At 41.8% G+C, this 12,644-nt stretch overlaps 1 protein-coding gene across 5 annotated transcripts in view; it reads left to right on the top strand.

Annotated features, from left to right (window-relative positions):
* The window catches only part of GPCPD1 (glycerophosphocholine phosphodiesterase 1), a 60,891-nt gene extending 54,320 nt beyond the window's left edge, over positions 1 to 6,571 (top strand). For 3 of the 5 annotated variants that reach the window (XM_089307253.1, XM_002710841.6, XM_089307252.1), the window contains one exon: positions 3,200 to 6,571. In XM_089307253.1, coding sequence (XP_089163379.1) covers positions 3,200 to 3,389 — 190 coding nt within the window. In that variant the 3' untranslated portion in view covers positions 3,390 to 6,571. The remainder of the gene's footprint in view (positions 1 to 3,199) is intronic. The other 2 variants (XR_016215898.1, XR_016215897.1) reach the window with 1 other exon arrangement.
* Positions 6,572 to 12,644: the final 6,073 nt, after the last annotated feature.

Below are 12,644 nucleotides of genomic sequence, written 5' to 3'. Positions count from 1 at the left end.
TATACACCTCCTGTACCAGACTTGTACTTATTTTCTCCTGTTTATAGTGTTTTTTGCTCTACTTGGAAGATATCCTCAGCTTTATCTTCCATCCATTCTCTTGTATTATCACGTTTGCTACTATGATTTTAATTCCCAAGGACTATCTTTTTTATCTGTGCTTTTTTCTGTGTAACACTATTTGAATTTGATCAAAACAATGCAAGATATTTAAGAAGTTATCTGAAAATGCATATTGTGAAAAAAACTATGCATAGATTTTAAAATTTTTTGCACCCAAATAAATGTCTTTTAATTCCATTTTCCAGGAATGCTTTGAAGATCTCTTGTATTTCTCTGAAATCATTAAGGGTTTTTGTTGTCATTGGCTTTTTGGAGTTTTCTTTACTATCTTTCATTTAGAAGAGTCTCTCAGATGTTTCGGAATCTTTGCCTACCATGATAAGGAATTTCAGTCTACAGAGCTTGTTGGAAATTGAGTATGTGAAGCAGTTGCCCCCTTTTTTTTTTTAATGATAATGAATTTTTTTGAAGTTGGCCTATTTGCTTATTTGAAAGGTAGAGTGACAGAGAGGGGAAAGAGAATGAGTTCACTCTTCCATCTACTGGCTCGCTCCCTAACTGCCTGCAGCAGCCAGTGGTGGGCCAGGTTGAAATTAGGGGCCAGGAACTCCATTCATTGGGGTCTCCATGTAGGTGTCATGGACCCATGAACTTGGGCCATCATCTGCTGCCTTTCCAGGCACATTAGCAGGAAACTGGATTGAATGCTTCCAATGATGAGTAGCTGGGACCAGAATGGTACTCCATTGTGGCATATGAGTCTCCCACACAGCTACTCAAGCTGCTTGCACCATGCCATCTCCTTGTAAATGGAGTTGAGTTGGACTTTGCTTTGGGTAATCAGGTGGCCTGTTTGGTGATACTTCTGATGTCAGTAGATTAGAACTTGCCTGGCTAGTCAGGTTCCTCACAGAAGAATCTGCATATATACCTGTGGGATCCATTTGGCAGCAGAAAGTAAGGGGAAATATTGTTGGCTCAAAGCCTTCACCTCATCCTCCCCATTTTAACCCTGTCTCTTCATTCAGGATTTCAATGCTATTTTTAAGCTTGGACTTTTTTTTGTTATTATTGACTTGTGATTTGGCCTTTTTAGTTCTTTATCCATATGTTTCCCAGCTTCCAAAACTCTATTGCTTTGTTTCTTGGGTTTTCTCATACTCACAGATTGTTTTTATTTTTTAAATCCATTTTATTTTAAAAAACATTTATTTATTTGAAAGGCAGAGTTACAGAGAGGGAGAGACAGAGATCTTTCATCTGCTCATTCACTCTCCAAATGGCAGAAGCCAGCAGCCAGGAGCTTCATCCAGGTCTCCCACATGGGGGCAGGGGCCCAAGCACTTGAGCCATCTTCCTCTGCTCTCTCAGGAGCATCAGCAGGGAGCTGGATCAGAAGTGAAACATCTAGGACTCAAACTGGCACCCATATGGCATAGCAGCATTGCAGGCAGTGGCATAACCCACTATGTCATAAGGCCAATCCCCCTTTTATTTTTAAGAGGATATAGGGGAAAGAATGAAGTTAAGATGCTCTGTTCTAATGGCTTTGATCCAGAAGCCACTTTTTATTTTACAGAAAGCCTTTGTTTTAATAGAACCAATATATATTTGAATCTTGTTCCAAAACTTATTCCCTAGTGTGATATCACTAGGTTCTCTTGTGAAAGGTTGTGTAGTTGCGTAGAATTCACATTGCAGTGTGAGAAGCCCTTCTCTGCCGGTAGGCAGTGCCAGTGCTCATTCTGGGCTCTCGACCCTGAGTTTATCTTCCTGTACTACAAAGCTTACGCTGATTTTCATACTGGTGAGCAGTCCTCATCTTGTTCTTTAGTGAATTTGAACTCAGAAACTTGTCAGTATCTTTCCCCTTGTGAACTAAGACATTGCTGATTGATTAATGTGGAAGGCAAGTACTTTAGGAATCTCTGGCAAGCTATAGATTTCATTTTCCGATTTGCTTTAATCAGTTTTTGCATCAGGGATACAGAAGAACCATGCATCATTAGACTGGGCAAAAGATTTTTTAAAAGATTGATTTATGGGGCTAGCATTGTGGCAAAGTGGGTAAAGGTGCCGCCTTAAATGCTGACATCCCAAATGGGTGCCGGTTTGTGTCCCTGCTGCTCTACTTCCCATCCAGCTCCCTGCCATGGATTGGTCTGGGAAATTAGCAGACCAGCCACATGAGGGATCTGTAGGAAGCGCCTGGTTCCTGGCTTCAGCCTGGCCTAGTCCCAGCTGATGTGGCCATATGGGGAGTGAACCATTGGATGGAAGATTCTCTATCTTTGTAACTCTTTCAAATAAATAATTTTTAAAAAAGATTTATTTATTTGTTCTTTTGAAAGGTAAAAGATCTTCCATCCAATGGTTCACTCTTCCAGTGACCTCAATTGCTGAAGCTGGGCCAGGCCAAAGCTAAGAGCCTAGAATTCCATCTTGGTCTCCATAAGGGTGACAGAGACTCAAGAACTTGGGCCATCATCCACTACCTCCCCAAGGGCATTAGTAGGAGGCTGGATTAGAAGCACAGTAACCGGCCGATGCCACGGCTCACTTGGCTAATCCTCTGCCTGCGGTGCCGGTATCCTGGGTTCTAGTCCCGGTTGCTCCTCTTCCAGTCCCGCTCTCTGCTGTGGCCTGAGAAGGCAGTGGAGGATGGCCCAAGTGCTTGGGCCCCTGCACCCGCATGGGAGACCAGGAAGAAGAACCTGGCTCCTGGCTTTGGATCAGGACGGTGTGCCGGCCGTAGCTTCTATTTGGGGGGTGAACCAACGGAAGGAAGACCTTTGTCTCTCTCTCTCACTGTCTAACTCTGCCTGTCGAAAAAACAAAACAAAACAAAACAAAACAAAAAAAAAACAAAAAACAAAAGCGGAGTAGCCAACACTGGAATCAGCACTCCAGTGTGGAATTTGGGGGTCCCGAGAAGTATCTTAAACCTGCTATGCTACATGCCCACCCTGAAAAGAGAAGTCTTTAGAACTGAAGCTTTCATCTTTCAAACAAAAACTCTGCAATATGGATATTCTAGGCATTTTGAAAACAAATTGTCATGAAGGGTAAATCAGGTAGGTAGGTCTGAAGCATGAAATTGCTTTTTTTTATGTGATTTGCGTTTGTTTCATCATAGGATATATGATTGGATGCCTGAACAGCCAAATATATTCCAAGTGGAGCAGTTGGAACGCCTGAAGCAAGAACTGCCAGAGCTGAAGAGCTGTTTGTGCCCTACTGTGAGCCGCTTTGTCCCCTCGTCTTTGTGCGGGGAGCCTGATATCCACGTGGATGCCAATGGCATTGACAACATGGAGAACGCGTAGTTGCTGTCTGGAGACCATTTGGGTATTCACTTTTCATCACTGAGCATCGTTTATCTATGCCTTTTGGGTTTCTTAGTCCAATGAAGCAATAATGAAGTATTTTACTCTTTCACTACAGTTCTTGCAAGAATTTCAAGTATGCTATTTAATCACTTGGCCAGGTATAATTGCCAGTCATTCTCTTTACAGTAAGAACATTTATTGGTTGGTAAATATTTTGAACTAAATATATAAACCTATAATGTTAAATAAATGTCCTTAACAGCATAGCACTTCAAAATTAGCTATATAAATATCTTATATTTACACTTCTTAACGACTTATTTGATCAGGTCTGAAATCTTTAGCACTTGAGGAAATGACTATGCATAATTATACCTGACCATGGAAAAGAATAAGTACCTCAAATGCATGCATTTGCACTGGTGATTCCAACTGCACAATTCTTTGTGCCATCTGTGTATATAGGCGTTTTTTACATGGGTTGACATGCACATATATCATTTTCATTCAGGATGAACCTTGAGGCTGCTGCCATTTTTTCACTTAACCAAACCAGCCTGGAGGTGAACCTTGGAATTTGTTTCCTAAGTCTTTCAGAAGTTGTTTTGCATAAATGTTAAAATTTCAAAATGCTGCAGGGTAATTTAATGTATAAAATATTAGAAGTATGTAGTGCATACCTAGTAGAGTAGATCACAATGTATATATTCAGTTCAGTGCATGCTTTAGGTTTCAAGCATGGGATTGTACGCGTTTACTGATATAAGTCCTTGCATCTGTGGTGCTAGGTGAGTGTGAGAAGATGTCAAGGACTGAAAATATTTTGTTGCCTAAAAAAAAAAAAGCCTGTTTGTGGGCATATTAAACATGCTTATTTTAAGGGTATCTCACTACCTATTACACACCATTGCTTTGTGGGTTTGTTGGGTATGTGTGCGTGTGTGTGTGTGTGTGTGTGATACAGTAGTTAAATCTTCGTGCAGAAAAATAAATGTCCTGAATCTTATATTGGTATTCTTTATTGGAAATGCATATCATGCATGTAATTTATTTAGAAATATAGAAAATCTTACCAAGCGTTTATGCATGTTTTTAGGATTATACTAAGATTTATTTCATTAGGAGTAGATTATGTTGGCATAACTGTAACTTAAAAATGAATGTTAAATAAAATGACAGATTTATTTTCTCCATTATAAAATGAAATTTCAAGAAGGTGTTACTTTTTTTGTAGAACGGTTTTATATTATTCTGAGCAATTGGAACTTAGTGTCTATCCTAAAGCTTCTTTGCCTCCATCTTTCACTGTACTTTCTTCCCCAGGCCGTTTATTGATGTATGGACATTCATGTATGGCAGTAGCTGAGAACCTAAGACTTGAACTTACATATATCTTTTGATTTTTTTAAAACTAAGCAATGCAATTTTGGTGAGATTTTAATTATGTGAAGATGAGATCTGAAATCCTATGGTATTGTATTTGTAACACTGATATTTGAAAATAGTTTAGGAATTGGGAATTTTTAGAAAACTCCTGGGAAAGAATGTTTTTTCATCTGCAGACTTTTGTACAATACAGTTACCAATATCTTCTGGTAACTTGGTTAGCCATATGTGTGCAGTTTTAGTCCCATTTCTTTGCTCCTCCCCTGTGCCTTTCCAGTTCCAGATCTCTGAAGAAGACTCTAGGGCAGTGGGGAAACTGTTCATAAGCCAGGGTAGGGACAGAGGAGAGTGAGGAAAGGAGCTGGTAGGGGCTATGCCTCTGAGAAGTTTGATTTGCTGAGGAGAGCACATTGCAACTGCTTACGATACAGATAGAACCTTCCCACTCCTTCTCAAATCTGCCTCTTCCAAACCTTAGAAGCCAGTGCTAGGCAATGACTAAAACGTCACAAGCAGAGGCTCCCCATTTTAATACATGCAGGTCTCATGTTCCTAGCTGTTGCCCTTTAACCTCTTCTCCAGCCACTCTAGCTGTGAGAGGCTACTGGGCTACTCCCTACATGGGCCCATGTGTCCGATGCCTAGGAGCTGTCTCTTCACCATAGTCACTTTCTCCATGCCACACACATTTCTCCTGGAGCCATCCGCCTCTCTCCTCTGAGCCCAGACTGAAAGTCCTTCAGAAGACAAGAAACTGTCTTCAAGCATCCTGCTTATGCCTCATTGTGCTCACACCTCCGCCCTGCTCACACCTTCATCACACCATGCCTCTTGGTCCATTCCAGGTGAGCACAGTTGAGGGCCTCTCCTACCAGGCTTGTGCTTTGCAAGGGCAGGGCCCTTGTCCTTAGCCATTTTTATTTCCACAGTATGTGGAACACAGTAGAAAACCAATGTTGGAATTAGGGGGATAATATAATTTGTATCATATGTCCTTTTGGATTGAGAGATTTAGTTTTGTTTACTAAAAATGTTAACTTTGAATTAGTTTACATTTTGACAATGGGGACAATATATTAATGTCAATTTTGTGATGTAGAAGTGTAATATTAAATTATTTTTTGCTTTCTAGAAATCGAGTGAAGTGTTTGATAGCATGCTGCCACTGTCCTCTGTATTTTCTCCTCTCTGGAATGATGTACTGTAACTGACTGGACATGGATGGGAGGCACACAGCTCCCTCCTGGGTGAGCGGTGCCTGAGGGTAACCACAGCTGGCGTCCTGCCACCCACTTACCTCATTCCATTATTCCCTGTAGCACTCAACTCTTCTCCCCTGGGGGCCCCATGCTTTTGCCTGCCTCAGCACCACTCTCCTTGTCTGAAATGCCTTCTCTGCCTGCCTTCCATGTCTCACTCAGGTGCCACCTCTTTAAAACTTGCCTCCGCTTTGGATCTCAATCATGACAGAAACAATGCATATAGCCTCGAAGTCTCTCTACTGCAGTTTGCAGCTAGGCTAATAAACCCAAGGGTTCACTGATCTGTCAGGTTGGTGTTAGAATCTGGGTTTCCCAACTCCTGATCTTTATGTTCCTAAGCTACGCGGCCTTCTGAAGTCTTGTGGCATTTGTTAGCCTAAGCGTTCTTAGAGTCAATTTCTTATGTATCTGTTATATTTCCCTAATAAGATTGTAAGCCCCTTAAGGGCAAGGACTTCTTTGTGTTTTTAGCACCACTCTAGTGTTCTCTCCTTCGTTATGAACCAGCTAAATAAATGGCAGTGGCAACAATCCTAGTTTCCTCACTCAGACTGTTTCATGATTAACATACAGTTCTGTATGGCATGCTTGGCCATTTATCTGGAGTGTGCTCACATGTGCATGTGTGTGTGTGAGTTTGCATGTTCACACCTGGAATTCTCACTCCACCCCAGTTGCTTGGAATCATATATTTGATGGGTTACTGTAAACCAATTTTCTACTCCAAGCTGAATGAGGAGAAATATAATAGTGATGGTTATTCCAGTGATTTGAGCAAAAAGGTAATTTCTCCTCCCAGACCCGATTGCCCTTCCCTGGAGCAATTTACCTAAAGTGGGTGGCGGGAGGGCTGGCAGTAAGGTGCTGCAGTCCTGTCAGTCCAGGTGCACGATTGTCGCCCCTTCTGCCTTAGCTCTTTATCTTCATGGCCGTGATTACTGAGTTTTATCTCTCACCTTAGCGCTGGTTTGGAACTCTAGGTTGATAATGGAGTCCTGCTAACTTAGATTTGGATACATTGACTTACTCCTTTGCATTTTAGTCTTGGATTATGTACTTTTGGAGTTGAAAGCAAAGTATTCATATTAGAAATAATGCATTTTGTTGAAATGCTGCTTTATATTGGCATTCATGATTAGAAACTGATTCAAATGTAACCCTAGTGGGCTTCTGTAATTTGAGAACTTGATCTGAGGTGTTTAAGGTGCAAGAGTACATGGTTAAGTGTGTGCCATGTGTTCTGGAGGTCGGGAGAGATTGCGGCATGATCAACGGTCAAGAACCCTGTGGGGCTCTCGGGCCTTCACGGAGTAGGGGTGAGGCAGGATGGCTGTGGAACCAGTTTGGGTCACTGCCTGTTTAAAGGCAGGTATGCAGTGTTCTAAAATAGAGGAAACTACTAGTAGTACAGTAATGAGGAATGCTGTGGTTAATCCGCCACGCATACCTCCACTTGTTTCCTTACACAAGAAATTGAAATGTAGGTCGGATGGCTGAACTGAAATGTGCAAAACTGAACTGCAGAAGGTCCAGATTGGACTGTGCATATAGAGGGCGAGCAGGCATCCCACATTACTGCACCTCGCCCACGCTCTTCCCTCCTTCCCCCAAACCTCCTCCCATCCCTAAAGTTTTCTCTGCCTCAGTAAGTGGCACCCAGGACTCTTGCATAACTTTTCTCTTGCTGAATCCATGGATTCGTATAACTTTATAATATGATACAGGATAGGGCCATTGCCCAACTTATTCTTTTGCTTTTTAAAAATTCTTCCACATTGTTCAACAAGTAGAAAATGACCTTATCAACTGTCAGGAAAGTCTTTGTGGGATTTTACTCAGTGTCAGACTGATTGCTATATTAAAAACATGACGGGGACGACTTGACTTTTTTTTAAACATTTGTTTGTTTATTTGAAAGGCATAGTTAGAGTGGCAGAGGCAGAGAGAGAGAGAGAGATCTTCCATCTACTGGTTCACTCCCCAGACGGCTGCAACCGCCAGAGCTGTGCCAACCCGAAGCTAGGAGCTTCTTCCCAGTTTCTCACGCAGGTGCAGGGGTCCAAGGACCTGGGCCATCTGCTTTCCCAGGCCATAGCAGAGAGCTGGAGTGGAAGTGGAGCAGCTGGGACTCGAACCGGCACCCATATGGGATGCTGGCACTGCAGACGGCAGCTTTACCTGTTTTCATAAACTGAGTTTTCATTTTCTAAATGGAAATGAATAGACTTTTATGAAATTCCTAGTTCACTTTCTCGAGTACTTTTCTGCTTTAATAATAAGCAGTTAATTTTTGTTTATTGATATTATCTCTAGGTACCTTGCTGAATTCAATTAAAACATTTATTATTTAAGCCTCTGGGGTTGTATAGATAATTATAGTATCAGTAAATGCATTTTTCTAATTTTAAGTGACTATCTTGTTTCATTTCATTGACAAGTAGTAATTATAGGCATCTTTCTTTCCTGATTGTCATGGGAACATAAGAATGTTGGCTGCTGAGGTTTTGTAGTAGATCACATTGATCAAGTTAAGAAAATTCTTAGTTTGCTAATAAATCACCAAAGGGATACTTTTTGTTCATCTGTAATTAAGTGGAGTGAACGAAGCTAATACTTTTTTTTTTAATGCTGAACTACTCTTCAATAACTGATGTAAAATCTCTGTTCATGAATGTTGATTCAACACTAATTTGCAAACTTGTTTAGGATTTATTGTCCGCACTTAGCAAATGAGATTGACTTGGACTTTTCTTCAGCTGGTTTTGGAGACTGTTTGAGATAGCCTTGTAAATTGAGTAGCTTTCAAGTTTGGTGGTGGCTTTTTTTTTTTTTTTTCCATTACAGTTTCTTCAGTTACTTTTCTGTATATATTCTCTACTTTTTTTTTTAGCAAGTTTATAATTTTCATGGAAAATCACGCAGTTTTTCTAAATTTGAATGTATTGAATATAAAGCTGTGTGTTGTTTAATAATGATATATATACATAAAAATAAATAAGTTACTTTGAAAGATATATGGAAAGATGGAATTAAAAGTTAAGTTTATTTTGGTTCAGAAAAACAAATCCAGTGCATAGTTTTTTCATTAACTTATTGAAGGTCCCATATTTTTGGCACCAAAAAAACTTAGCACACACTCTCTCTCTTTATATTTTATATTTATTTATTTATTTATTTGAGGGACAGAGAGACAAAGAAACAGTTCCCATTCACTGGTTTACTCTCCAAATGTCCAAAATAGCCAAAATTGGCAGGCTAAAGTCGGGAGCTGGCAGGCCAATCCAGGTCCTCCACAGGGATGGCAGGAGCCCAAGTACTTGAGCCAGCACCTGCTGCCTCCCAGGGTCTGCATTAGCAGGAAGGTGGAGTCAGGAGCCAGAGATGGTATTAAAACCAGGTACTCTGAAGTGGGATGTGTACATTTTACCCAACATCGGTAATAACCACTAAGCCATTCATTTACCTCTAAACTTACTACTACTTTTTTTTTTTTTTTTGAATTATTTATTTTTGACAGTGGACAAAGAGAGAGAAACAGAGAAAGGTCTTCCTTTTCCATTGGTTCACCCAGTGGCCACCATGGCCGGCGCACCACCCTGATCCAAAGCCAGGAGCCAGGTGCTTCTTCCTGGTCTCCCATGTGGGTGCAGAGGGCCATCCTCCACTGCCTTCCACAGCAGAGAGCTGGACTGGAAGAGGAGCAACCAGGACAGAATCCAGCTCCCCAACCGGGACTAGAACCCGGGGTGCCGGCGCCCAGGTGGAGGATTAGCCTATTGAGCCATGGCTCTGGCCCCTAAACTTACTTCTAATTCCATTTGCCATGAGCTTTTTGAAGTACCCTCATATATCTCTTTATTAAACTAGGCTTTAGCATTATTGAACAGTGTTTTTACTATTATTCATTACCATTAAGTTTTCAGAATTCTGCTTAATTTGGATTTATTTTGTTCTTTTTCTTCTTGAGTTCATCTCAACACAAAATACAATTCTGGTCCAATGGAATAATAATGCTGGCCTCAGAGAAATACAATTTTAGGGTCTAGTGCTGTGCCATAGTCGGTTAAGCTGCTACCTGTGATGCTGGCATCCCATATGGGCCCCAGTTTGAGACCTGGCTGCTCCACTTCCAGTCCAGCTCCCTGCTAACGTGCTTGGAAGGCAGCCAAAGATGGCCTAAGTGTTTGGGCCCCTGTACCACATGGGAGACTAGAAGTAGCTCCAGGCTCCTGCCTTCCACCTGGCACAGCTCTAGCTGTTGCCATTTAGGGAGTGAGCCAGTTGATGGATGATCTCTCTCTCTCTCTCTCTCCCCTTCTCCTGTGTCTTTGGAAAAAAAAAAAAAAAAAAAAAAGCTGTGGTTCTGAATCGCAGCTTCATTTAAAAATTAAAAAATAAATCTTAATAGAAGGACAAGAACTTTTAAGAATAAAAGAATCTATACTTCCTGGAACTGGTGGCTTTACACTAACAGGGATGAGCACTATATGAAGCACAGGCATACTTTATTTTGTTGTGCTTGATTGGTGTTTTTTTTTTTTTTTTTTTAAAGATTTATTTATTTGAGAGAGTTACAGACAGAGGGAGAGACAGAGAGGTCTTCCTTCTGTTGGTTCATTCCCCAAATGGCCACAACAGCTGGAGCTGTGCTGATCCGAAGCCAGGAGCCAGGAACCAGGTGCTTCTTCCTGATCTCCCATGTGGGTGCAGGGGCCCAAAGACTTGGGCCAACTTGTACTGCTTTCCCAGGCCATTCTCAGGCCATAGCGGAGAGCTGGATGGGAAGAGGAGCAGCCAGGACTAGAACTGGCGCTGATGTGGGATGCTGGCGCCACAGGCAGAGGATTAACCTACTGATTCACGGCACCGGCCCCTGATTGGTGTTTTAGGTGTTATATTTTTTTCAATTGAAGGCTTGTGGCAACCCTGCACAGAGGAAATCTATTGGTACTATTTTTCCAATAGCATGTGCTCACCTCACATCTCTCACATTTTGATAATCCTTGAAATATTTCAGACTTTTTCATTATATCTGTTGGGATAATCAGTGACTTTTTATGTTACGATTATAATTGTTTTGTGGTGCTCCAAAACGTGCTCATGTAAGATGGCCAACAAGAGATAAATGTGTGTGTTCTGACTGCTCTACCAACTGAACGCTGATTTCCTGGGCTCTCTCAGTCTGCCTAGTCCATAAGAGAAAGCCATATTGGAATCGGCAGAAACAGTGACTTCTGAAGTGTTCAAATCAAAGGAAGAGTGAGACATTGCTCACTTTAAATAAAAAAAAAATAGAATGATTAAGCTTAGTAAGGAAGGCATTCTGAAAACTGAGACAGGCTGAAAGCCAGGACTTCTATAGCAAACAGCCAGGCTGTGGATGCAGGTTGTGGAGGAAGTTAGAAGTGCTTTTCCAGTCAACACACAAATGGTATGAGAGGGAAATAGCCTTAGTGCTGATACAGAGAATGGTTTAGTTGTTTGGATAGAAGAGCAAATCAATTACAACATTCCTTTAAGCCAAAACTCAAACCAGAGCAAAGATCTAATAACACTCTTCAAGTGTATGAAGGCAGAGAGAAGAATGGAAAATGCAGATTTCTTTTGAAGCTAGCAGAAGTAGATTGGTAAGATTTAAGAAGTCATGTCCATAACAGAAGTGCAGGCTGAAGCAGCACGTTATAGAAGACTGAGCTAAGATAACTGATGAAAGTGACTACACTAACAGATTTCAAGGTAGACAAGACAGCCTCACATTGAAAGAAGACTCCATCTGGACTTCCGTAGCTACAGAGAAATCATTGCCTGGCTTCATGGACTGGCTGACTCCTTGTTAGGAAGGGCTAATGCAGCTGGTGATGATAGTTGAAGCCGTGTTCATTTGCCAGTCTGAAAACTCTGAAGCCCTTAGGAATTTTTTTTTAAGGGTTTATTTATTTATTTGAAAGGCAGAGTTAGAGGCAGAGAGAGAGAGTCTTCTGTTCCGCTGGTTTACTCCCCAGATGGCTGCAATGGCCAGAGCTGGGCCTATCTGAGCCAGGAGCTTCTGGGTCTCCCACACGGGTGCAGGGGCCCAAGGACTTGGGCCATCTTCCACTGCTTTCCCAGGCCATAGCAGAGAGCTAGATTGGAAGCAGAGCAGCCAGGACTCGAACTGGATCCCATATGGGATGCCGGCACTGCAGGTGGCAGCCTTACCCGATTCACCACAGTGCCGGCCCCGCCCTTAGGAATTACTCAATCCAATCTGCCTTTGCCCTAGAAACAAACAACAAAGCCTGGATGATAGCAGAGCTGTTGCAGTGCGCTTTACTGAACTTCAGGTACTCACTGTTGAGACGGAGCAAAAAATATTCCTGCCTAGTCACCTGAGAGTTCTGCTGCAGATAGGCAGATTGCCTTTCCTGCTGTCAGAAGCAGAGCAGGGACTTGAACCTGTACTCTGATGAGGGATGCTGGCGTCACAGGTGGCGACTAACTTGCTGTACCACACCACCAGCCCTCGTGGTAAAATTTTAATGGATGAGAAAAGTTACTCCTTGTGTATAAGCCAAGAAAGTATTTTGCAGAATTACTCCTGACGAAGATGCTGCAAACATCGTTG

Source organism: Oryctolagus cuniculus, chromosome 11, assembly GCF_051225735.1.
Source record: "Oryctolagus cuniculus isolate XC-2025 breed Fujian yellow rabbit chromosome 11, ASM5122573v1, whole genome shotgun sequence".
NCBI lineage: Eukaryota > Metazoa > Chordata > Mammalia > Lagomorpha > Leporidae > Oryctolagus > Oryctolagus cuniculus.
The sequence above is the reverse complement of the archived record's forward strand: the minus strand, read 5'-3'. Positions and strand labels throughout refer to the sequence as shown.